This window comes from Chenopodium album, chromosome 8 (assembly GCF_948465745.1).
Source record: "Chenopodium album chromosome 8, dcCheAlbu1.1, whole genome shotgun sequence".
Classification (NCBI taxonomy): domain Eukaryota; kingdom Viridiplantae; phylum Streptophyta; class Magnoliopsida; order Caryophyllales; family Amaranthaceae; genus Chenopodium; species Chenopodium album.
This window is the reverse complement of record NC_137841.1, coordinates 74,788,701-74,811,548: the sequence shown is the minus strand read 5'-3', so window position 1 is coordinate 74,811,548 and position 22,848 is coordinate 74,788,701. Positions and strand designations below refer to the sequence as shown.

The 22,848-nt window shown below is 35.9% G+C and overlaps 2 protein-coding genes across 2 annotated transcripts; one reads left to right on the top strand and one right to left on the bottom strand.

The window, feature by feature from the left end:
• The first annotated feature begins 7,042 nt into the window (after positions 1-7,042).
• On the top strand, positions 7,043-16,735 carry LOC145556696 (ATP-dependent DNA helicase homolog MER3-like). Its single transcript, XM_081618352.1, has 27 exons — positions 7,043-7,131; positions 7,871-8,054; positions 8,490-8,651; positions 8,756-8,993; positions 9,074-9,110; positions 9,206-9,252; positions 9,535-9,572; positions 9,749-9,770; positions 9,869-10,081; positions 10,185-10,341; positions 10,432-10,483; positions 11,641-11,712; positions 11,851-11,900; positions 11,987-12,104; positions 12,178-12,241; positions 12,439-12,522; positions 12,658-12,783; positions 12,864-13,060; positions 13,147-13,335; positions 13,418-13,666; positions 13,762-13,811; positions 14,044-14,061; positions 14,638-14,720; positions 15,127-15,322; positions 15,461-15,498; positions 15,585-15,917; positions 15,993-16,735. Exons 1-27 carry the CDS (start codon positions 7,064-7,066, stop codon positions 16,574-16,576), a joined length of 3,669 nt encoding a protein of 1,222 aa, XP_081474478.1. The 5' UTR covers positions 7,043-7,063; the 3' UTR covers positions 16,577-16,735.
• A 178-nt stretch (positions 16,736-16,913) lies between these two features.
• On the bottom strand, positions 16,914-22,386 carry LOC145556695 (GDSL esterase/lipase WDL1-like). Its single transcript, XM_081618351.1, has 6 exons — positions 21,906-22,386; positions 20,690-20,767; positions 18,385-18,525; positions 17,902-17,978; positions 17,668-17,817; positions 16,914-17,444 (listed from the first exon to the last, which is right to left on the bottom strand). Exons 1-6 carry the CDS (start codon positions 22,014-22,016, stop codon positions 17,231-17,233), a joined length of 771 nt encoding a protein of 256 aa, XP_081474477.1. The 5' UTR covers positions 22,017-22,386; the 3' UTR covers positions 16,914-17,230.
• Between the last annotated feature and the right edge of the window lie 462 nt (positions 22,387-22,848).

Here is a 22,848-nt window from a genome sequence, read left to right as displayed (position 1 = left end):
TATTTGAGTTTGAGTTCAAAGTTTGTTTATTCACTCTTGTTCTATATTATCATATTTTTATGAGTGAATAATTGTAAGTTTTGGGATTGTTTTTTATGATTGGAGTATTTTTGGTGGATTTGTGTTGGAGTTAGTTTTGTTGGAGATGATTATGACCATTATTTTTGGTCATGGGTTTATTAGGATATGGCTCCCTTTATGCATAGCCTTTCTCTCACATATTCCCAAATTTATCCTACCCTTTTCCCTAGCCTTGCATTACAAGCTTTAAAAGACCTTTTGACCTTGTGCATAGAGTTGTGTAGATATGAAAAGTGTTGTTTATCAATGCAAGTTATGACTTGACATATTCCGAGTCGACTAATAGGTTGAGTGTATGTCTTTTTAAACACACGAGTGTTGTGAGTTTGGGAGGGCATTGTTCACATTAAAGGGGTTGGGATGGAGAGCGATCGAGTACATCTTTTACTCGCCACATGAATGAGAGTTGAGTGTGTGAGCACTAGTCTTGAATTCTATGTGCTCTTGTGGTTTGCTCTATTTGACAATTGTTGGGGATGAAGGGTGATTAGATGGATAAGATTGGTTGATTTTGAAGCATGTTCACTTGATTTACCTTGAATCGTTTGTGCTTGATTTTTATATTGGGGTGAGGCATGTTTTATTTGTTCATTGAGGAGCTCTTTGCTTAGGGACAAGCAAAGGTTTGGCTTGGGGGAGTTTGATGTGTTCATTTTATATATATTTATCCCCGTCCCTTGGTCGTAATTAGTAGTGTTTTTGGCTCCTACGAGCCACTTTTATTACTAATTTGTGTTTTCCAGTGCTTTGGTAGTTTTGCTTGAGTTTTGTAGGAATTTGCGTACTTGGAGCAATTTCCCGGGTTTTTCGAGGAGCATCTACAAGTATTGGAAGACCGCGACCGCTTTCGATAGCCCAAGGCCGATTGGAGGGATCAAATCGGTGATTAAGGGCTCGGTTATGAAGATTTGAGGACTTGGGCCAAGTTCGGAGGCCCAAGAGTTGGAGATTTCGAAGCCCATGAGCATCGCCCAAGTCCACTCTCTCCGCCCGGAGGCGCGCCCGGCCGGGCGGGCCAAGTCAACATGCGCCCGGTGCACGCGCCCGGCCGGGCGCGAGAAAGCTTTTGGGGAGAAAAAGGCGGGCCCGGTCGGGCGAGCCCTTGCCCGACCGGGCGCGTGTCGTTCCTCAGAGACGATTAGCTTTCCGTTTTGTTTTGTTTTAGCGTTAACTCTTGCTTAGTATTAATGTAATTCTATTAGGCAAGTTTAGGATCTCTTATCATTATTATTACTCTAGTTTAGTTTTCCTCTCCCTTCTCTCTACTTAACTTTCTCTCTCTAGATTTTATTTTCTTTCCTTGTTCCTCACACTCTTGTAATTCCGCCGTTTTGGTATGATTTCTCCTTTAATTAATCTCAGTATTTTACTCTTTCCGATTTCTGTTATGTCTTGTTTAATTATTATGCTTTGTTTAGTTTTGATTATGTCCGAGTAGTTTAATTCTAGGGTTTATGGGGATCCATAATTAATATGAAGGGGTAATTTATTATTATTGATTATTGACTTTGCATGATAATTTCTTATTGATTTGTTCTAATTCTTTGTAATTGGATTATGAATCGAGCAGATGTAATTTGATTGTGAATGTTTAGCAATATTGAATTGATGAATCGAGCAGATGTTAATTCGATATTAAAGGCTATTTTCAATAGGAACTTAGATCTAGTAAATTGCGAGAGCCTGTTAGATCTATGCTGGTTAATAAATTGCGAGAGCCTGTTAATCATGTTATTTGTGCAATGTTGATTGATTGATTGTTATGTTTTATCCCGGAATATTAATTATTGGTGAACCTGTGACCCTAGGCCTTCTTATATCTGATTTTCTCCTTAAACTTAATCTTCGTAGTATAGTTTTATATTATAACAACAATTTGGTTACCTTGATAATTTAGACTATATTAATTAATTAGGAGTAGAAAGACCAGTTTCCCTGTGGATTCGACCCTACTTCCCTATCTACTTTAGTTAGAGGATTTAGGTAATACTTTTGATTAGGTGATACGACTTTAGCCTGTCATTTACCATGTTCCCTAATACCCTCTAGGAGTCCAATTAGCTAGGTGTATCCAATTTGCCTTTAAACGACCAATTTACCAGTTTACAACTTGCACTGATTTCATTAACTCAAGACTAAGCTACCACGAACATTTATAACAACATATATGAATCCAAACGACATTATATGACCTCGAGATGTATCCCTAAAATCTCAATACTTTTCGGCACCAGGCACCGAATCATTCGAAATTTCTCAAAAAACGTGGATATTAGCCTTCAATTTTGGAATTTTTTGACTTTTTTTCGGCCGGATATAAAAATTGCCGAAATGTTTACCATGGTCCCTAATATCCTCCGGGAGTCCAATTAGGTGAGTGGAACCATCCAATTTGCCTTTAAACGACCAATTTATCGGTTTACAGCTTGCACCGATTTCATTAATTCAAGCCTACCACGAACATTTAAGACAACAGCTAATGATCATATATGGTTCCAAACGACATTATATGACCCTGAGATGTACTTCCTAAAATTACAAAACTTTTCCACAGCGGGCCTTGAAGACTCCAAAAATTCTCAAACAGCGAGGATATAGCCTTCAATTTTGGAATTTTTAGACTTTATTTCGTCCGGAAATAAAAATTGCCGAAATGTTTACCATGGTCTCTAAAACACTCCCGGAGTCCAATTGGGTGGGTGGAACCATCAAATTCAGCTTTAAACGGCCAATTTACCGATTTACATATTGCGCCGATTTCATGAACTCAAGCCTATACCACAAACATTTATGACAACATATAATGATCATATATTGTTCCAAGCAGCATTATATGAACCCGAGATGTATCCCCTAAGATCTAAAAGCTTTTCGACACCAGGCTCCGATACCTCCAAAATTTCTTAAAAAGCGTGGATATTAGACTTCAATTTTGGATTTTTTTTTACTTTTTTTCGCCTGGAAATAAAAATTGACGAAATGTTTACCATAGTCCCTAATATCCTTCGGGAGGCCAATTGGGTGGGTGAAACCATCCTATTTGCCTTTAAACGACCAATTTACCGGTTTACAAGTTGCACCGATTTAATTACCTCAAGCCTAATAAGAACATTTATGACAACATATAATGATCATGTATGGTTCCAAATGGCATTATATGACCTCGAGATGTATCCCCTAAAATCTCAAGTCTTTTCGACAAGAGGACCCGAAACCTCCAAAATTTCTCAAAAACCATGGATATTAGCCTTCAAATTTTGAATTTTTTGACTTTTTTCCGCCCGAAAATAAAAATTGTCGAAATTTTTACCATGGTTCCTAATACCCTCAGAAAGTCCAATTGGGTAGGTGGAATCATCCAATTTGCCTTTAAACGACCAATTTAATTACCGGTTTACAACTTGCATCGATTTCATTAACTCAAGCCTACCACGAACATTTATGACAACATATAATGATCATTTATGGTTCCAAACGACATTATATGACCTCGAGATGTATCCCCTAAAATCTTATTTCTTTTTGACACCGAGCCCCGAAACCTTCGAAATTTTTCAAAAAGTGTGGATATTAGCCTTCAATTTTCGAATTTTTTGACTTTTTTTTCGACTGTAAATAAAAATTGTCGAAATGTTTACCATGGTCCCTAATACCCTTTGGGAGTCCAATTGGGTGGGTGGAACCATCCAATTTTCCTTTAAACGTCAAATTTACCGGTTTACAACTTCATCGATTTCATTAACTCAAGCCTACCACGAACATTTATGACAACATATAATGATCATATATGATTCCAAACGGCATTATATGACCCCGATACGTATCCCCTAAAATCTCAAGACTTTTCGACACCGTACCTTGAAACCTCCAAAATTTCTCAAAAAGAGTGGATATTAGCCTTCAATTTTGGAATTTTTTGAATTTTTATCGCCCGAAAATAAAAATTGTTGAAATGTTTACCATGGTCCATAATACCCTCCGGTAGTCCAATTGGGTGGGTGGAACCGTCCAATTTGCCTTTAAACGACCAATTTACCAGTTTACACCTTGCATCGATTTCATTAACTTAAGCCTACCACGAACATTTATGACAACAAATAATTATCATATATGGTTCCAAACGACATTATATGCATGCCTTAAAATCTCAAGTATTTTTGACACCGGGTTTCGAAACCTCCAAAATTTCTAAAAAACGTGGATATTAGCCTTCAATATTGGAATTTCTTGACTTTTTTCGCCAGGAAATAAAAATTGCCGAAATGTATACCATGGTCCTTAATACCCTCCGAGAGTATAATTGGTTGGGTGGAACCATCCAATTTGCCTTTAAACGACGAATTTACCAGTTTACAACTTGCACCGATTTCATTAACTCAAGCCTACCACGAACATTTATGACAACATATAATGATAATTTATGGTTCCAAATGGCATTATATGACCCCGTGATGTATCCCCTAAAATCTCATTTCTTTTCGACACCAAGCCTTGAACCTTCGAAATTTTTCAAAAAGCATGAATATTAGCCTTCAATTTTGGAATTTTTTGACTCTTTTTCGCACAGAAATAAAAATTGCCAAAATGTTTACCATGGTCCCTAATACCTCCAAGGAGTCCAATTGGGTGGGTGGAACCATCCAATTTGCCTTTAATTGGCCAATTTACCTGTGTTACAACTTGCACTGATTTAATTAACTCTCAAGCCTACCGCGAACATTTATGACAACAAATAATGATCATATATGGTTCCAAACGACATTATATGACTCCGAGATGTAATCCCTATAATTTCAAGACTTTTAAACACTGGACCCAGAAGAGTCCAAAATTTCTCAAAAACCGTGGATATTAGCCTTCAATTTTTGAATTTTTTTCGCCCAGAAATAATAATTGCCGAAATGTTTACCATGGTCTCTAATATCCTCCGGGAGTCCAATTTGGTAGGTGGAATCATCCGATTTGCCTTTAAACGACCAATTTGTCGATTTACAACTCTCACTAATTTCATTAATTCAAACCTACCACGAACATTTATGACAACATATAATGATCATATATGATTCCAAACGGCATTATATGACCCCGATATGTATCCCCTGAAATCTCAAGGCTTTTCGACAACGGGCCTCGAAACCTTCAATTTTGGATTTTTTTGACTTTTTTTCGCCCAGAAATAAAAATTGCCGAAATGTTAACCATGGTCTCGAATACCTTTCGGTAGGGCTGAGCAAAACTACCCAAAAAATCGAAAACCCGAAAAACGATCTATAACCGTTCCGAATATTAGGGTACCTGATCCGATAATCATAACGTTTCGGGTACCCATTTCGATAATTTGTTATTATATTGGGTATGGTTATTGGGTATCATTTTAAAATAAATGGTTACCCGATCCGTTCTGATAAGATTTTTTTTTTTTTTTTTTTTTTTTTTTTTTTTTTTTTTTTTTTTGCTTTTCCCCCTATTTAAATCTATTTTTTTTGCAATCTAAATTCTTACGGAGTACTTTATTTCATAATTAATTTATAATATCAATTTATTAGTAATATTATTAATAATTTGGTCAAAATCGTATGATTTTGTTGTTAATTAATTGTAAATTATATCATAATAACTACATAATTAAGTATATTTATCATTATTGGATATCTTATTAACCGATCCGAAAATCCGGGTACCCGAATTTATCGGTTCGTGTTATGGATATCACTTTTAGAGATTTTGGTTGTTAAGTACTCGAACCGTTAGTACTAACGGTATGGGTACCCATCCCATGCTTGAATCCGAGAATGACCCGACTTGGAAATAACTCAACTTGATTATAACCCGCAAATTATTGACTTGAATCGAAACCGACTTGAAGCCGAGAATGACCCGACCTGATTATAATCCGCAAATTATTAACTTGAAAAAAACCTGACTCAAACCCGAGAATGACTCGACCTGATTCTAACTTGCAAATTATTGACTTGAACCGAACCCGACTCGAACCCGAGAATTACCCTAACCCGTTTTAACGTGTGAAAACCCGAATTAAACCCGTCCTTTATTTTGTTCACCCGACCTAAACCCGATAAGAAGTATGGTCTGACCTGACCCGACTCAAACATGACCCAACCCAAACCCGACCCACATAGGTTATGAAATTAATCCGAATTGACCCGACCCACTCTTACCCGAATTGACAACTCTACTACTTACACGTCTTTGTACATACATATTTTTTTGATTATTTTTAATCACCACAAACCGACTAGAAAGACAGTGAGAGATATTGGGTTCGATTCTCACCCTCGCCCTTGTGGCTGTCTAACTAACAAAAAAAAAAAAAACTGGCTAGTTAGCTAATCCAACGGAATTGTCAAATAAATGACGTTATTTTGAGACGGGAGGAGCAAATGAGTACTGTACTAAATAAATAACTCAAATAGGACCAAAACACCCTCACTAAAATGATTTTGCCGTTTTTCACTTTTGCTGGGTTTATTTAAGCGCGCACACAACGATTGAAAGAGGAAACTACGCATACAAATTTTGGCGCCTTGAGTCGTTAGCTTTTCATACCTCGGTCGAGTTTTCGACATTCAGTTCATTTGCCAGCTGCTGCGCTACTCATAGCATCAGGTGATTCTCTCTCCTCTCAATCTCTCTCTCTTTGAATTTGGTGATATGCTTCAGCAATTCAATACATCTTCAACCATTTTTTTCAACCATTTTTTCAAATTATAGGTTTGAATTACTTTGAATTATTGAATTCTATTTTGATAATTTGCTAATTTCAGATTTTGGCATAAGATCGGCGTAATTCTGTTGAATATTACGTAACATGTCGATTTTTATTGCGAAAAACCCTAAATTGAACCACATTTTGTAAATTACACTCAAGCGATGTTCGTCGCTATAATTCATGATCAATACTTGAAATTATGGTTGATTTTCTGTTTTTGGTTGATTTTCTAGGGTTTAAGTTCGCGAAATAATGGAATCGTACAACCTTAGGTCAGTGTTGGAGTTGCCTGCTCCTTTCAGATCAACCTTCAATTTCAGGTACTATGCTTAATCTTAATGTATCTTACTTTTCCTGCGCAATTGATTTTTAGTTACGACTAACATGTTGGTTTTCGTACCTTGATTTTGATTTTTGCTTCATTTCCACGCTAATTTAGGTTAAACACTTAGAAATTGGCAGAATTAGGATTATTATTATTTCGCGATTAATTTATGATTAATTTTTTGTGAATCATACTTTTTTGGATTGTCTTTGATATATGAATTGAGGATGAACTTTCGAAATTTCAAAATTATGATATATTTTCATCTTGCTATTTTGATCATCGTCATCTTCATCATTATATTGATGGTTGGATATGGAATAGTATTTTTGTTCTCCTTGCATTAATAGGTTCTGATTTGTTGTTTTTATGAATTGCCGCTTTGATTCATACATGTCAATCCTCTATAGTTTGGTTTTTAATTTTATAGATAGTAGTTCATGTATCTTTTGCTTATTGGTTTTATTTGTAGCCTTGAGGCTCATTTTTTCAAATGAACTGTACTTTTTTTTTATTTTTATTTTTTTTTAAAAAATGTTATATATATGAGTACATTTTTTGTGCTAATGTATCCCATTTTGTCTTTTTCACTATAGCCGTATGGATATCTTTCCATATGTGACAAAATCCTTCTGTCTTACAAGAACTACTTATGAGTGTTTGTTTTGGTGCGCTAAGTTTATTATTGGTTTATTGTAACTGCACTGAGATTCTGCATCTCTGTATGGTGGTAGATATTTCAATTCTCTGCAGAGTGAATGCTTTCCTTCCTGTTTCCTCTCCGATGTAAATATGGTTGTTTCTGCACCAACTGGAAGCGGTAAAACAGTGCTATTTGAGCTATGCATTTTAAGGCTCCTCTCAAAGTTTCTTTCAGCAGACGGGAGATTCATCCATGTGAAGGGCACCCTGAAAACGGTAACTTTTCAATGGCTGGTTTTCCTTTGGTTGATCTGTAATTGTTTGTACCTTGTATTACGCTTCCTGAAATTTTTTCAAGTTAATATGAAACACTTGAGACTTTCTTCCCATTTTATGACATGAACGTCTTGGGTGGGTAAAACTTCCTTAATATCTAAGCTGAACCGATATAGTCAATTTAATCCTCTAATCTGCAGCGAATTGTGGAGGTTGGGTGGATGCTTCTGCTTTTTAAAATTGAGTACTGGAATATTACTTTCTGAATGGTTTTTCTTCTATCACTACCTATAAGCATCAAATACTTTCATTAATCATCATTACACTGGAGTACTGCATGACCCTATGTTCACGATAGAATTAAGATCAGTGCATGCTTCATTTTGTTTATTTTAATCCATATCAGTTATTGATAGTATTATTGCTTCTTGACAGATCTATATAGCACCTTCCAAGGCTTTGGTACAAGAGAAGCTTAGGGATTGGGATCGGAAGCTAGGTGCTTGGGGCATAAGTTGCCTTGAGATGACTGGGGACAATGATTCGTACAATACAAAGAATATTCAAGAAGCAGACATAATTCTAACAACTCCTGAGGTACACATGATAAGTGATAGTTTGCACCCGTCTTTCATAAAATGTATCCCAGGGTATATTTTCATAAGATGTAATAAGTGATAGTTTGCACCCGTCTTTCACAGAAATTTGATGCTGTGACTCGCTATAAAATAAAAGATGGTGGCTTGAGTTTTTTCAGTGACATAGGACTTCTGTTCATCGATGAAGTTCACCTATTAAATGATCCACGTGGTGCTGCTTTGGAAGCAATAGTGAGCAGGATTAAAATGCTTTCTTGCAGACCTGAAATGAAATCAAGCCCCCTGGCTCATGTACGATTTATAGCTGTTTCAGCTACAATTCCAAATCTGGAGGACCTAGGTACACTTTAATTGAACATTTCTTGTTTGTTAGAACTTGGTTGTATATAATTTGATGATGGATAATGATCCTCTCTGCAGCGGAGTGGCTAGTGGTTCCTCCTCAAGGAATGAAAAGGTGTTTCATGATCTCCTATCACCCAATTTGACTGGTGATATTTTGTTCAAATTTTAAACAATTACATATCTCATTTGTTTTATGCTATTCTGCAGGTTTGGTGAAGAAATGAGACCTGTAAAACTGACTACCAAAGTTCTCGGTATTTGCAAAATTTTGTACCTGATATTCTAGCTCATAACTTGACTGGGAATTAAATTTTTTTTTTTTGCTCAAATATCACGTAAATGATAATGGAAGAGTTTCTCAGCATGATAGATCAATGTTTAGGCTATCTACCTGTTACTTTATTTATCATACGAGTTTTCCATTCATGCCTTTCTTCTATCATTAGTTTTTTGTTTTGTTTTGTTTGTTTTTTTCCCCCCCATTGTTATAAATTTGATGTCCTGCTTCTTATTTCATCTATCAATGTCTTTTATAGGGTATGCAGCAGCCAAAAATGATTTTCTCTTCGAAAAGGCACGAGTCTTAATCTGACTAAAAGCAAACTGATTATTTAACCAGATACACTGTTCTATTGCTTTGTTCAAAGAGTAATTTTCTTTGGCATGCTAGTTAGAAGCTATGGGAGGTTATCTGACTTTCCACTTTATGTTGCTGTCATTGCTGATTTTTACTTTGTTGCCCTCTTCCAGCGCCTCCAAAACTACATCTTTGGTAAGTTTAAGCCATATAGCTTAGAGTCAGAGTTAACTAATTTTAATAGTTTTTTCTACTTCAAACTCATTAGAATGTTAATTTTTTTTTTTTTGCAGATATTTTGATGCAGTATTCTAGAGGAAAATCTGCTTTAGTTTTCTGTTCGACCAGAAAGGGAGCACAAGAAGCAGCACAGAAGATCTCTCAGACAGCCATGACCCTTGGGTATTCAAATCCATTCATCAAGACAAATGAGCAACTAGAGAGATTGCGAGAAGCTTCATTGTCATGCAGTGATAAACAGCTGCAATCATACATTCCCTATGGTGGTATAAATTTGACCTAATTGGAAACCATTTTAAATATATTTAGTCTCAATGTTTGGTTATGCTGGACATCGTTTTTGTTCACAAGCCTATTGGATTCTTACAGTTGGTTATCACAATGGCGGTCTTTGCATGAAGGATCGAAACCTTGTAGAGAATCTTTTCCTTAATAGTGATATTCAAGTTCTTTGCACAACAAACACGCTAGCACATGGAATCAACCTACCGGCACATACAGTGGTGATCAAGTCTACACAGCACTAGTATGTTTACGCATCCTTTTTTTTTAAAAAAAATAGAATGAAATATTGAAAGTAGTACTGTCTTTGATCTTTGGGTACCTTTATCTCCAGTAATAAGGAAAAAGGCAGCTACACGGAGTATGACAGATCCATTGTTTTACAGGTATATCATTAATTACACATGACTGTTTCAACTTTCTATTTGACGACTTCTGAATATGTAGTTCTGTTCCATCTATAAAGACATTCCATCCAGGGTCCCTTGTTTTATTGGGATTATTCCTACAATCTTCTACTTTTGTGTGGACACTAGGCTGCATAATCCTTTTTATAATTTGGCTATCAAAATTGGAAAGACATTTGTTGAATATTATCTAATCATTTGCATCTGTTTACCGAAGTTATTAATTATCTTACCAAGTGAGACCTTTTAAGGTGCAATCTTTGTACGCTAAATAAAGCGTGAACCCTTTGTTCAACTTCGAATCAGGGAAGCAACAGTTTGTCACTCACTCATTGTAGTAATTAAGGCTCATATAATTAAGTCAGTAAGACACTTAAGAATCTTAATAACCTAAATGTCAACTTACCAATACACAGAAAACAAAATATTGAAACTGGTGCTATAATTTTCACTTTTATATGAGAAACAGCTATGCCTACTAAGGGAGGGAGTTTACAGCTTTGATACTTGGACTAGATATTCTTGTTTGTCTCGGATAATTCTTCTAGGGTTGTAAAAGTAAGCGTCAACTGTCAAGTGCTCATAGCCATGCTGAAGTGTTAAGGATCTAACATGGATACTTGTGGTGGAATGAAGAGTTGGATTTGCAAAGGTTCAAAGCTCTTTAGAAGCAAGTGAGATGGAGAAAAGAAAGTGGTGAATTTTTTAATAAATTGTATCTTCTTTTAATGATTTATTTTTTTTCCATAGAAATGGAATTTTTAACACCTCTTGGGATTATTCTGAAACAATGAAGAGTAGGTATTATTTTCGGCAATATAGTCACTTCAGACAATTAACAGGGTTCTTGTAAGGTCTTCAATAACTCAAGTAAAGAATTGGTAGTAAACTGATCAAAGAGTTGGTATTCCCATAAATTATTATGCTTGGCTGGTCAGTGTTATTTCTTCAGCTTCCAAAAGACATGGATATTGTTCAGTTTATAACTCAACTAAGAAATTCAAAATGTTCAGACATAAAGTTCAGCATTCTTCCCTTGAGAAAAGAAGATAATATTTAGATCCCCGTTCTGAAGTTGTTGTCTTCAGGTGTATCTTTATTTTTATCACATTTGACGTAATCGGGTAACCTTGCAGATGTGTGGTAGAGCTGGTCGTCCACCTTTTGACGATACAGGACTGGTTATCATCATGACAAGAAGGGAAACAGTCAGTCATAACCTGATCTCTCCTAGCCCATAATTATCAAATTTGTATTTCTTACTTGTACTCTTTCCTAGTTTTATCTTTAGTAATGTTTATTCTTAATCTGATCTTCAAACTGCTCATGCTACACATTTCTTTTAGGTACATTTGTATGAAAATCTTTTGAATGGATGTGAAGTTGTAGAATCACAGTATGTATGGACCCTCAAAATTCATAATGCATAGTTATATACTCTATGTATATAATTTTTATATGTTATAGTTTCTCTACTGCTAGATTACTTTCTTGCATAATGGAGCATTTGACTGCGGAAATAGTACAACTAACTATCCCTGACATTACACGGGCAATTGAATGGATAAAGTGTTCATACTTGTATGTCAGGATGAAAAAGGCAAGTATCTTGAAATATATACCATTAATCACTCTGTAACAATTGTCTTAGCTAATTCTTTCAGTACTTTCAGAACCCAGATACTTATGCTATTCAGAAAGGGATTTCTAAAGACCGTATTGAGAGTCATATGCAAGGTACTAAATTCATTGCTCTTTCTCTCTTTTTCTTTCTTCTTCTTCTTCTTCCATTTTTTTTTTTTTTTTTTTTTTTTTTTTTTTTTGTTTTTGTTTTTGTTTTTGTTTTTGTTTTTTTTGTTTTGGCGATAGTATTACTACATTCCATACAGTAATATATTTAAGATCTTATCAAATGGTACATATGACTGTCACAGATATTTGTGTTAAGAAAGTCAACGAGTTATCAAGAAACCAGTTGATCTGGACTGATGAAGATGGTTTCCTCTTGAAGCCACTAGGTAGGCTTGGCTCATAAATAGAATTTTTCAATATAATCTTATGCCTCACATGATTGTATCCTCTCTTCACCATTAAAGATGGGGGTGGGGGGGACAGGTTAGTGCACTAACGAGCTGTGCTGAATAAACTTTCAGAGCCTGGAAGATTGATGACGAAGTATTATTTGAAATTCAACACGATGAAATACATTATGCAGACTCAATCAAACTGCAGTCTAGAAGATGCACTTCATATTGTTTGCCGAGCAGAGGAGTTAGCTTGTATGTATGGAGTATATTAATTTTTGTGCGATTTCCTGCAATATGGAGAGCTGATTTATTCCTTTGGTTGGTGAATGTAGGGATACAGCTTAGACGTAATGAGAAAAGGCTTTTAAATGATGTCAATGCTGACAAAGATGGCCGCCTTCGTTTTCACATCCTTGGAGACAAAGGGAAAAAGAAAAAGCGCATTCAGACAAGGGAAGAGAAAATATTTGTTTTGGTCAATGATTGCTTGACTGGAGACCCTCTGGTCCATGATTTATCCTTAAGCCAGGTTATATGCTACTTCTTGAATTCAGTATATTTATGACTGGCTTGACCTCCATCTTATGCACTGTGCTCTGGTTCATGTTCATACAGGATGCAAATTCTATATGCTCAAATGGATGTAGAATTGCCAAGTGCATGAAAGAGTACTTTTTCTTTAAAAAGAACTACAAAGGAGCATTGAACTCTATCGCTCTTGCAAAATCTCTACATCATAAACTGTGGGATAGCTGTCCTTACTTGTTGAAGCAATTACCTGGCATTGGAATGGTGACAGCAAAGGTAACTAGACACCATATATGCTCTGAGATGCTGATGGAAAGTTTACTCTAGGGTTAAGATTGCAAACTACTTTTATGCTCAGGCATTGCATTCTATGGGAATAACTTCATTTGAGACCCTGGCTGAAGCTGATCCTAGGAGAATAGAAATTGTTGCCAATCGGAAATTTCCATTTGGAGATCATATTAAGGAGTCTTTACTTTCTTTGCCTCCAAAAGTTGAGATGAAGATTGAGGCAACTGAAGGCCAGGGGCAAGGAAAGCCCAAGCTGGCAGTAACTTTGACTAGGCTGACACAGGCCCAATCTAACAAACGGCATTATGCTGATATGGTAAATTATTAGGAATTGATTTTTAAGTTTTGATATAAAACTAAATCTAGTGTACTAAATTTTGGATGGCTGGTTTGGGAATTCATTCTTTGCAGGTTGTTGGTATGGAAGAGGAAAATATGATCATCTACCATGAGAAAATCAGGTGATACTAGTTTCACTTGAAATCATTTCATCTATTCATCGCCCATTATTTTGAGGCATTACTTTTATGATTGGGTGGTTTGCATAAAGAGGAAAACACAAGAAGCTGTTTTTACCATATTACTGAACTTCCTGAAAATATGTGCTATGACCTGTCATTCTCATAATAGTGATAAAACTGTATTTGTTATTCATCTTCTGCTTTTATTAATGCTCTTTAAATATTGTGGCAGGGTGGACGATTTTCTCAGGTATGATCACTTAATTTCTCAGTTTATTTGGCTGCAAAATATTAAGCTTCAAATGGCTCATTTATTTGATAACTTATGAACATATGGAATGCCATTAGCCAATGACATGATTGTATATTTATCTCAAACTTCTTTTGGGAGTGTAGCTGTGAGATAAACACTTATTACAAACATGTTACTATCACAAAAGTAGTTTTAAATTAATAGGCTGAGATGCTCATTCACTTCAGGATGTAATTATCTTGTTGAGGCTTCCTGAAATATCAGAAAATTTCATTTTTAAAGAACAGATTCTTGTATTTTTATTCTGTGCTGTAAGTCAAAGTATTTCCTTGTATTCTCTGCATCTTCTAGTATGATCGAAATTCATGGACAAAGCTACAATTTTGAGATATAATTAAAGGATTTCAGTTTGATATGTTTTCAACTAAGCCTTTGTATTTTTCCTCAAAAAAAAAAAAAAAAAAAAAAAAAAAAAAAAAAATCTAAGCCTTTGTATCTATTCATAGACTCTTAGTTGGTGAAAGTTGCTACCTTCTTGCATCTGTTGTTGGAGATAATTTCTTTTGTTTACAGCCCATACCATACGACAGTGGTTTTGCCAAATCATCTACAAGGAAAATCAACTGTAAAGGCTAATTTGGTTTTTGAAGAATTCAGTAAGACTTCTGATCTTAACATATAAATGTCTTTTTTTTTTCCTTATATTTTGCCATTCCCTGTCTCGTTTTGTTTACTTTATTAATTGTTATTTCTTGTTAGGATTTTCTGGATTCAGATAATTTGAAGATGCTCCTTTCCTTTTACATTCATCATAGATTTAAGAGCCATTTGGAAATCACAAGTCCGTTTTTACAAATTTCGCACTTGCCATGTAATCAGCAAAGTGTAGATTTGGGTAGTTGTACTATTGTGCAGACTAAGTTGTTGATCTTCATGTTTTGACAAATCAAGCAAATAAAATGGGACAGAGGAAGTAGCTTCATCTGGGGGTGGGAGCTCTTTTGTATTTCTGCACACTCTGTTACATAAACGTGAACTTATATTATGCTGTACTCCATGCAGTTGGTATTGATATACACCATCAGATTGAGCACCTTGAAGAGATCAAGTCAAATGTGACTGTTAGACTTGGAACCAAGAGATCTTCCTCTGTCCTACCTCCTGCAGAAGCTTCTCCACTCAAAAGCACTAGGGGAAGTGTAAAACAAGCTAAGGAGCAGTCAACCCGAACCAAAGTGAATAAAAAAATTGATGACATGTAACTGAACTTTAATCTTGCTTGGCACTGTCCCCGCCCCCCCCCCCCCCCCCCCCCCAACACACACACACACGAAAAATTAGGGAAAATACTGGCATAGTCGACATTTTTCTTACTTGTGAATCTTTGTTTTGACAGGCCCTCTTTTAAACTCATAGATGATGAGCCAGATGAAGGTATGGCTAAAAACACTAAAATCTCATATTCCCTTTGTTTTCTGTTTATGGATACTAAAATATGTGTTTGAGGTGTGTTCTTGAAGGTAGTTTTGATGATAAAGCTGCTGAGGATGACTGCAAGATTATATCTGGGCGTACAATCTTTGATCACATTCGTAAAAAGGCCAATGATTTCCCTGCCATAAAGAAGTTCAGTGCCATTAATTTTACTACGTCTGAAGCTTCAACTTTGCCAACAAAGAGTATTTGTGTAGAGCAGCAAGTTTCTCCTGGCATGATTGAATTTTCTCAAGAAGTTGAGGGAAATACTGTCAATCAACATATGGTTAATTTAAAAAGACAGTACAGTGGCCATCTAGACATCAATGGAGATGCAACTGTTAATCAAGAGACTAATAATGTTGAAGAGTCAGCAGGTAAAATAACACGATCAGTACAACTTCAATTCTGCACCTCATGCTCAATTTAACCTTCGTTTTATGTTGTATCAGGCGTATTTCATTCTCGAATAGAAGTAAACAGAAAAGAAGTCCGAAGACTTGAGGATATACTTGATCATGTTAGGAAAAGGTCCAAAAATTTACCAGTGATCAATACATCAAACACCAAAGAAGGGTTTTCTGCTGGAGTACAAGGGAACTTTCTTGACAAGGAGCAAACACTGGGTCATCTGAATGTTGCCAATGAGAAACAGTCATATGAACCTCCAGCTGGTTCTCTGATCTTTTCTGATCCCGAAACAATTGAGCATGAGTACAATGTACATTCGTCTGCAGGAAGCTTCATGGACAAGAAGCGTGCATCTTCAACTTCAAGAAAATCATTGGATCTTCCGTTTGACCTCTTCAACAATCAACCCAACAGAACACATAATGCTAATCCATCTCTCAACTCTTCACTGTCAAGGAAAGATGTCCACTACGAGCCTCCAGGCGATTCTGCAGAGCCTAAAAGCAGTACCACACTAAATCATCTAATGGAAGCAAGTCGAGGAAGCTGTTCACTTGAAACTGGGGACAGAACCAGGAATGTCAACTCATTTCTCGGATTCAAGAGTGTCTTCTCATTTCTCTGATTTTTAGCCTGAATCATTTCTTGGATCCAACCTGATCTGGCTCGTAAAAAGTACAGTAGTCATTTCTAATATAATAGCAGTTTTTTTGTTAAAGATAATACTATAATAATGGTTATATTAATAGAAATCGTCGTCAAAATTAATACAGTCGTATAAAATGTGAATATGATACGAAAATTTTGTTCTCATATTTTGTTTTTTTAAGGAACCTATCAAATCTACTTTGTATATGATTCTTCGTACAGTCATACTTGTATTATTTATCTAATTACGGTTAATATCGTAAAGGTGGAAACTGGTGCTGTACTTTGCAAGCTACCACATGCACAATTTGATAACAGAATAAGCAAATATTTATTCCGATGATTCCACAGAAGATGAGAGTGGATGTCTACAATCAACTAAGAACAAGATAACTGTAATGAAAGCAGTAGAACTACATAAGCCACAATTATACTACGATGTAGGGCCCCCGACGACAAATAATTTTTTGTTCACTGTATATAATAAAATTATGATCGAGGTAAATATGAGCCAGTATTAGGCCATTTATCCAACTATTATCTCCAAGCTAAAGCAGCCACTTCTGCTAAGATACTCGATCCCGAAAAGGATGTATACTTAGAAGAGGCAGCAGAAAAATCCTTAAACAGTTCAGTCCCACTGAATTTTCCGGTGAAATGTCCAGTCTGACCCGTTTAATGCCTTAGTCCCATCAATAGAAACCATATAGTATGGGGAGTCTTCAGCGAATTCAGTTGGCATGGATTTCCAATGCAAATTCGGCTCCCAGTCTGCTTCCTTGAGCACCTTCAGTATCTCTTCTACCAATATATTGCTTCCTTCGGCAGAGAAATGTATCCCATCTCTGCCAAGTACAAAATCAACATAAAGTTGAGATACTTTTCTTTGTAATAGTTTAAGTCTTTATATAATTTACCAAAATAATTGGTCACATTCTAAATTTAGTAAGTTTTTCGATGATAATTCAATGCTGAATGCATGTGAAAATCATTCAGGATTAAAGCAGCAAGTGAAAGTCTTTAAAACAGTTTAGTTAGAGGTCAAAGCAGGAAAATTATCAAACTTACGTAAAACAAGCTGTCAACCAGTCCTCCCTCTTCTGGATTGCAGAGTAAAGATCAATCACTTTTAAATCCATTTCCCTGCATAGCTCTATCAGAGCTTCAGAATATCTTTGACATTGTTCATTTGATCGATGTAGCTCTGATAGATATATACTGGTTCAACAAAAACACCTACTTCAAAATTATAATCCTGTGATGTAGAAAATTTAAACAAAAGAAGAGGTCCAAAAGGGAAACCTTCTGTTTTCTCGAATATGGTCTTCATTCACTGGGGGACTACTAAGGAAAATAATCCGTGTTGTATCTGAAAGACCCTAATTTGCAGACACTTATATTAGACTTCAGATAATATGTAGGAACAAAGGATCCAAATAAATATGATATGCAGTGTAGCTGCAAGAAGACTAAGAAACAGAATAATTTGCAGAAAACTACAAGTCCTTCAGGTGTTTAAATGAGAACTTCAAATGAACATATAAATCCAATCTTTGCTCATTGTTGCCATTTCCTTAGGGCCTATTAATCTTAAGAGAAATCACATCACATGAATAGCTTCTTAAGATGCAGAATCTGGGATGATTGAAAGAAAAGGGCAGACTATTTTACAGCCTCAGGCCCTCAAAAATACGCTTTAAACAGTGATGGTTACATATAATATACAATGTACACAGCACAAGAGCTAAAACTTCTTAAAAAGCAATGAAGGCAGCAACACCACACCTTAATATGAGTAGCAATCTTTCTCATGTTCTCAACGTATTCTGAAAGCGGCACATGAGGGCCAAGGCCTGATGGGTGGCTGCCCATCGAATCATTACCTCCGAAGTACACTATTACCAATGAAGGTTGAGTACTAGCATCCTAGAGTCAAAAATATAAATCAAGGTCAAAATCTTAGCTGGAAGTGCAATTATAAGTCATTGATATATGTGAACAATCAACAAAGAATGAACGTCAAAGGCACAGCAGTACTTATTTTCTCATGTGGACTATAATGCAAAACAAACACAGCTAAAGACATCCTTTGCAATATACTTTGTAGAAAAGGAAAGCTGTCTAACAAGTCAAATTTCATAAATCTTATCACAGAGATACAATGATAAAGCAAAAGAGGGACAATAGAGGCAGAGGGGACGGAGTTTTTTTCAGCATCAAATTAAAAAGGGAAATTCTACATGGTGACCTCTGATTATTTGACTTTGTATATGGTGTTTTATGGCCAAATCCTAAAATACCTTCTATTTGTGCATAATATCTCCAGCGTGCTGTTATAGATGTTTTACGGATAACTTTTGGTGTTTTATGTTCAACCTTTAACATAAATAAGTAAAATTATTAACTTACCCTCTCAATTAATCCAGCCACCACCGGCGCCGCCTAGCTGCCCCATTGCCACCAAGCCGCCGCCATCCTCACCCACACCCACTAATCACCCAACCTCACCTTAAACCCACCCCAAACCACCCACCCAGCCGAAACAACCTACCCCACCCCAAAACCACCCCCACCCACTCAAAACAACCCATCTCTAACCACTAGGTAGTAATTTTTATTTATTTAACTTTAAGGTTAACATAAAACACCAAAATCAAACATCAAATAAGGGCATGTTAGAGTCTTAGAGATATATACAAAATCATAGGGTCACTCTTTAGTATAAGACCAAAAAAAAATCCCACTGTATAGAAAAATCAATAATTAAATGACCACCATGCAACATTTCCCAATTTAAAAACAAATGAAACAGAATACTCGTACTCTATATCACATAAGCTACACAGCCCATACAGCTTGGCAGAACTGACCCAATAAGCCAAACAGACAGAAGGATAACAAGCCACATCACAAATTGAAAAGATACAATATTTGCATTAGCAGGGGCATTCAAATACCTGTCCTCAGGGAAAAGGGGGTCAAAAAAAAATTTAATCAAGGTAATTTCAGCAAGGAACATAATAGGGTCACAAGTCTGCCATTTATTTTAGAAGCAGATCTACAGAATCTCTATCTTGTCGGATTCATAACAGGACTAGCAATTAAGAAACTGACAGTTGCAATTATGAAACTGACAATCTTCAACCAGATTCTCAGGATTGATGAGTGATGAGCATGATGTGTCTAACAAATTCAAGGAGATAATTGTTATTGAATTACGTTTAACATATAAACAAAAATTATTAATAAAAAAAAAGCAATAATTGATTAAGGCAGAAGCTCAGCACAATAGCAACAATTCTACAAGTATTTCTTCACAAATCATCTGGCAGGGAACTTAAAAGCTACAGTAGCAGTTTTTCAGACCTACAATGCTCAATCCGTAACACAAACAGCCCTCTGAGATGAGCATGTGGCTGCTTATAGCCACACTACTTAAAGCAAAACCTTCTCTATTCAAGGAAGACGGTAATTGCCAATGAGGCCTTAACCTAAGAAACAATAGAGGCCGAGGATACAATAGGTCTTAGCATCAAATTCCACTCTGTAAGGCATGCATTATGATGATCTCCAATGACCCTTACGTGGACTACTTCCTAGACAGCATGACACAAGACATGGAATAATCCCTGCTTCCAATAACATATTTCTCTCAAGTACCAAATCACTAAAACACTTTCACTATGAGTAATTAGCCAGTCCACCCAACTGCCAAATATCTCTCAAACATGCCCATTCCTCCAATTGTAATGAACAAAAAGCCATAATAGTTATGGATTCTGATTAATGTGCACAGCTTTTATGTTATCTTTTGGGATATACATCATTCATTTGTTCTAGTTTTCACACTATCTCCTTACATTCAAAGACACATAAGCTCCATTATATCATCTGTCTAAAACCAGAAAATACCCTTGGCTAATTGGCTTGTACATCATTATCTAATAGTCCCTGTAAGTTGACACCAGCTTTTCATGATGTAACACTCATTCAGTTTTCCATTCACAGTAGTTACAGTTGGATCTCACATAAAGAGGTGGCTCAAAAAAAGTGTGTGCAACAAAAAGAATACCAATAATGATAGAATTACCTTTGGAAAAACTTGATCAAGGACCTCCAGTGCACGACGAGAGTTCCAGCAAGTATATCCACGCACAAAGATGTCTGCCTGTATATATCAGAAGCCAAGATTTAATAAAAGCAAATGAGTAAATAAGAAATGGCTATGATGAAACTGGACGTGATGTGGGATGTTTAAATCTAAATAACCATGGTATAAAAACCAACATAGCCGCAAAGTACATTAAAACAAGATTGTCATCAGTAGTTATATCTCAGACAATACTTCACACAAGGAATTCTTCTTCTATTGAAGTGATCATTTTGCTAGATTTCTCCCTAGAAAGAGGGAAAGAAAAATAAAGAAGCAATTCAGCATGAGAGTCAATATACACCAGCTCATAACATAGAGAGTCAAATGTAAATCTCCTCAGGAAAATGAGGAGCAACTAAGCAGCCAAACTATGGCAAGAAAACACTCAAGCCATTAGAGCGAGCTTGATGATGAAAAGTAATGATCAAACTCTCAGGATATCACATGCCTTTAAATTTCAATGTTTTTTTCCCCTACAAAAGCCCATACTCAAAGCTTGCTACTCATTTACCATTTTGGTGAGTTGATTGAACATGTGAACTAGCATTAATAATTTTAACAGGTCATACTCATACTACCAATCAACATCCTACTACCCTTTTAATAATATTAATAAAAAAACCTCTTTTAGAAGCTATTTGCCCAACCACTTGTGTAAAGTAACATTGTTGTTGCCTAGGAGAGCCATTAATCTATAAAGCATAAGTGTGAGACGGTTGAATGGTGACATTTTCCATCTCATGACTACGATCAAACCAAAAAACAAAATACCCATGTAGCATTGGCCCTAAAAGCATTACAAACATCCTTGTACATGACTTACATATGTCAATCCTGTTTCATTTCCTAAGAAAATGCTGTACAACCTTAAAATATTAATATCAAAACAAACTTACAAAAACACCTTTAACGCAACATATCATAACCCCACAAAGTACAAACCAAAAACACACTAATATCAATGAAATTTCACCTACACAATGAAATGCATAATCAATCATTAAAGAAAATCATCATTCACAATCAAATCATTTCAACTATAACAAGATCATTTGATTCATCAATACCCTAAATTCACCGCAAAAGATAACAACTTTCAGAATAAACTAACATAAAAATCAAATCTTTATACAAAAAATGAGACAGAATAAACCTTGCGAGCATAAATATCAGCAAGAGTGGCACCCCAACCGCCATTACTAAAGCTGTATTGAACAATCGATGATCCGAACAGCACGAACTGCGGTCTGGCGGGTCCCACCATTGTTGTAATGGGAAAAATTTGGTGAAGTTTGAGAGAAAAATGAGGAGAAGAAAGATTCAGAAATTTCAGAAAAATCCAGATTATTGGTGAAGTGGGTAGAACAACTGAAAGAAGAAGTAAGTAAATAAATAAGTAGTGTTGTACGAGTAGTGAGTGAGTAAGTAACTAGGGATGCATAATTTGGTGGGATATTCAATGCGACGTGGGCTTTTGTTAATTTTGGTATTCAATTGCAGAACCATACTACTTTACTCTACTCTCCCAACCTCCATTTCATTCATTTGCATTCAACCTTGATTTTATTATGAATTCCGTAGTCAATTTTTCAGGGGAAAAGGCTATTTGCCCATCAACGCCGTAAGTGAGCTGGGTTTAGGACGTCGTGGGAGATGTACTAGCCATATCTTAGCCTTTTACACCTAATAAATTAATAACGAATATCCCGTACCCCGTAGGTCCTAGCTTATTAACTTTATAATCCTAAAAAAAATTCCTCTATAAACATTATTTGAACATGTATGTTTGTGACAGTATTTGAGGACGGGGCAGGAATATGTGTCACTTGTACAATGTCTTGTATAGTTGTGTGTATTGTGTAAGCCAGCCTTTCATTTAACCATGTCACTTAGATTTAAAAAACTTATTGGTTTTCCATGAGTTTACTCTATACTAGCCAACTTATTGTGATCTGATTTAAACTTGACAGGTCTTAACTGTTGGGAGTAATGCAAGTCGAAAGATTCGATTGTATTAAGCTATGTTTAATGATAAGTTTCTTTTCTTGCTTGCCCTGGCAAGGCGGAATTGCCCTGGGGGGTTGGGCGAAGAGAAG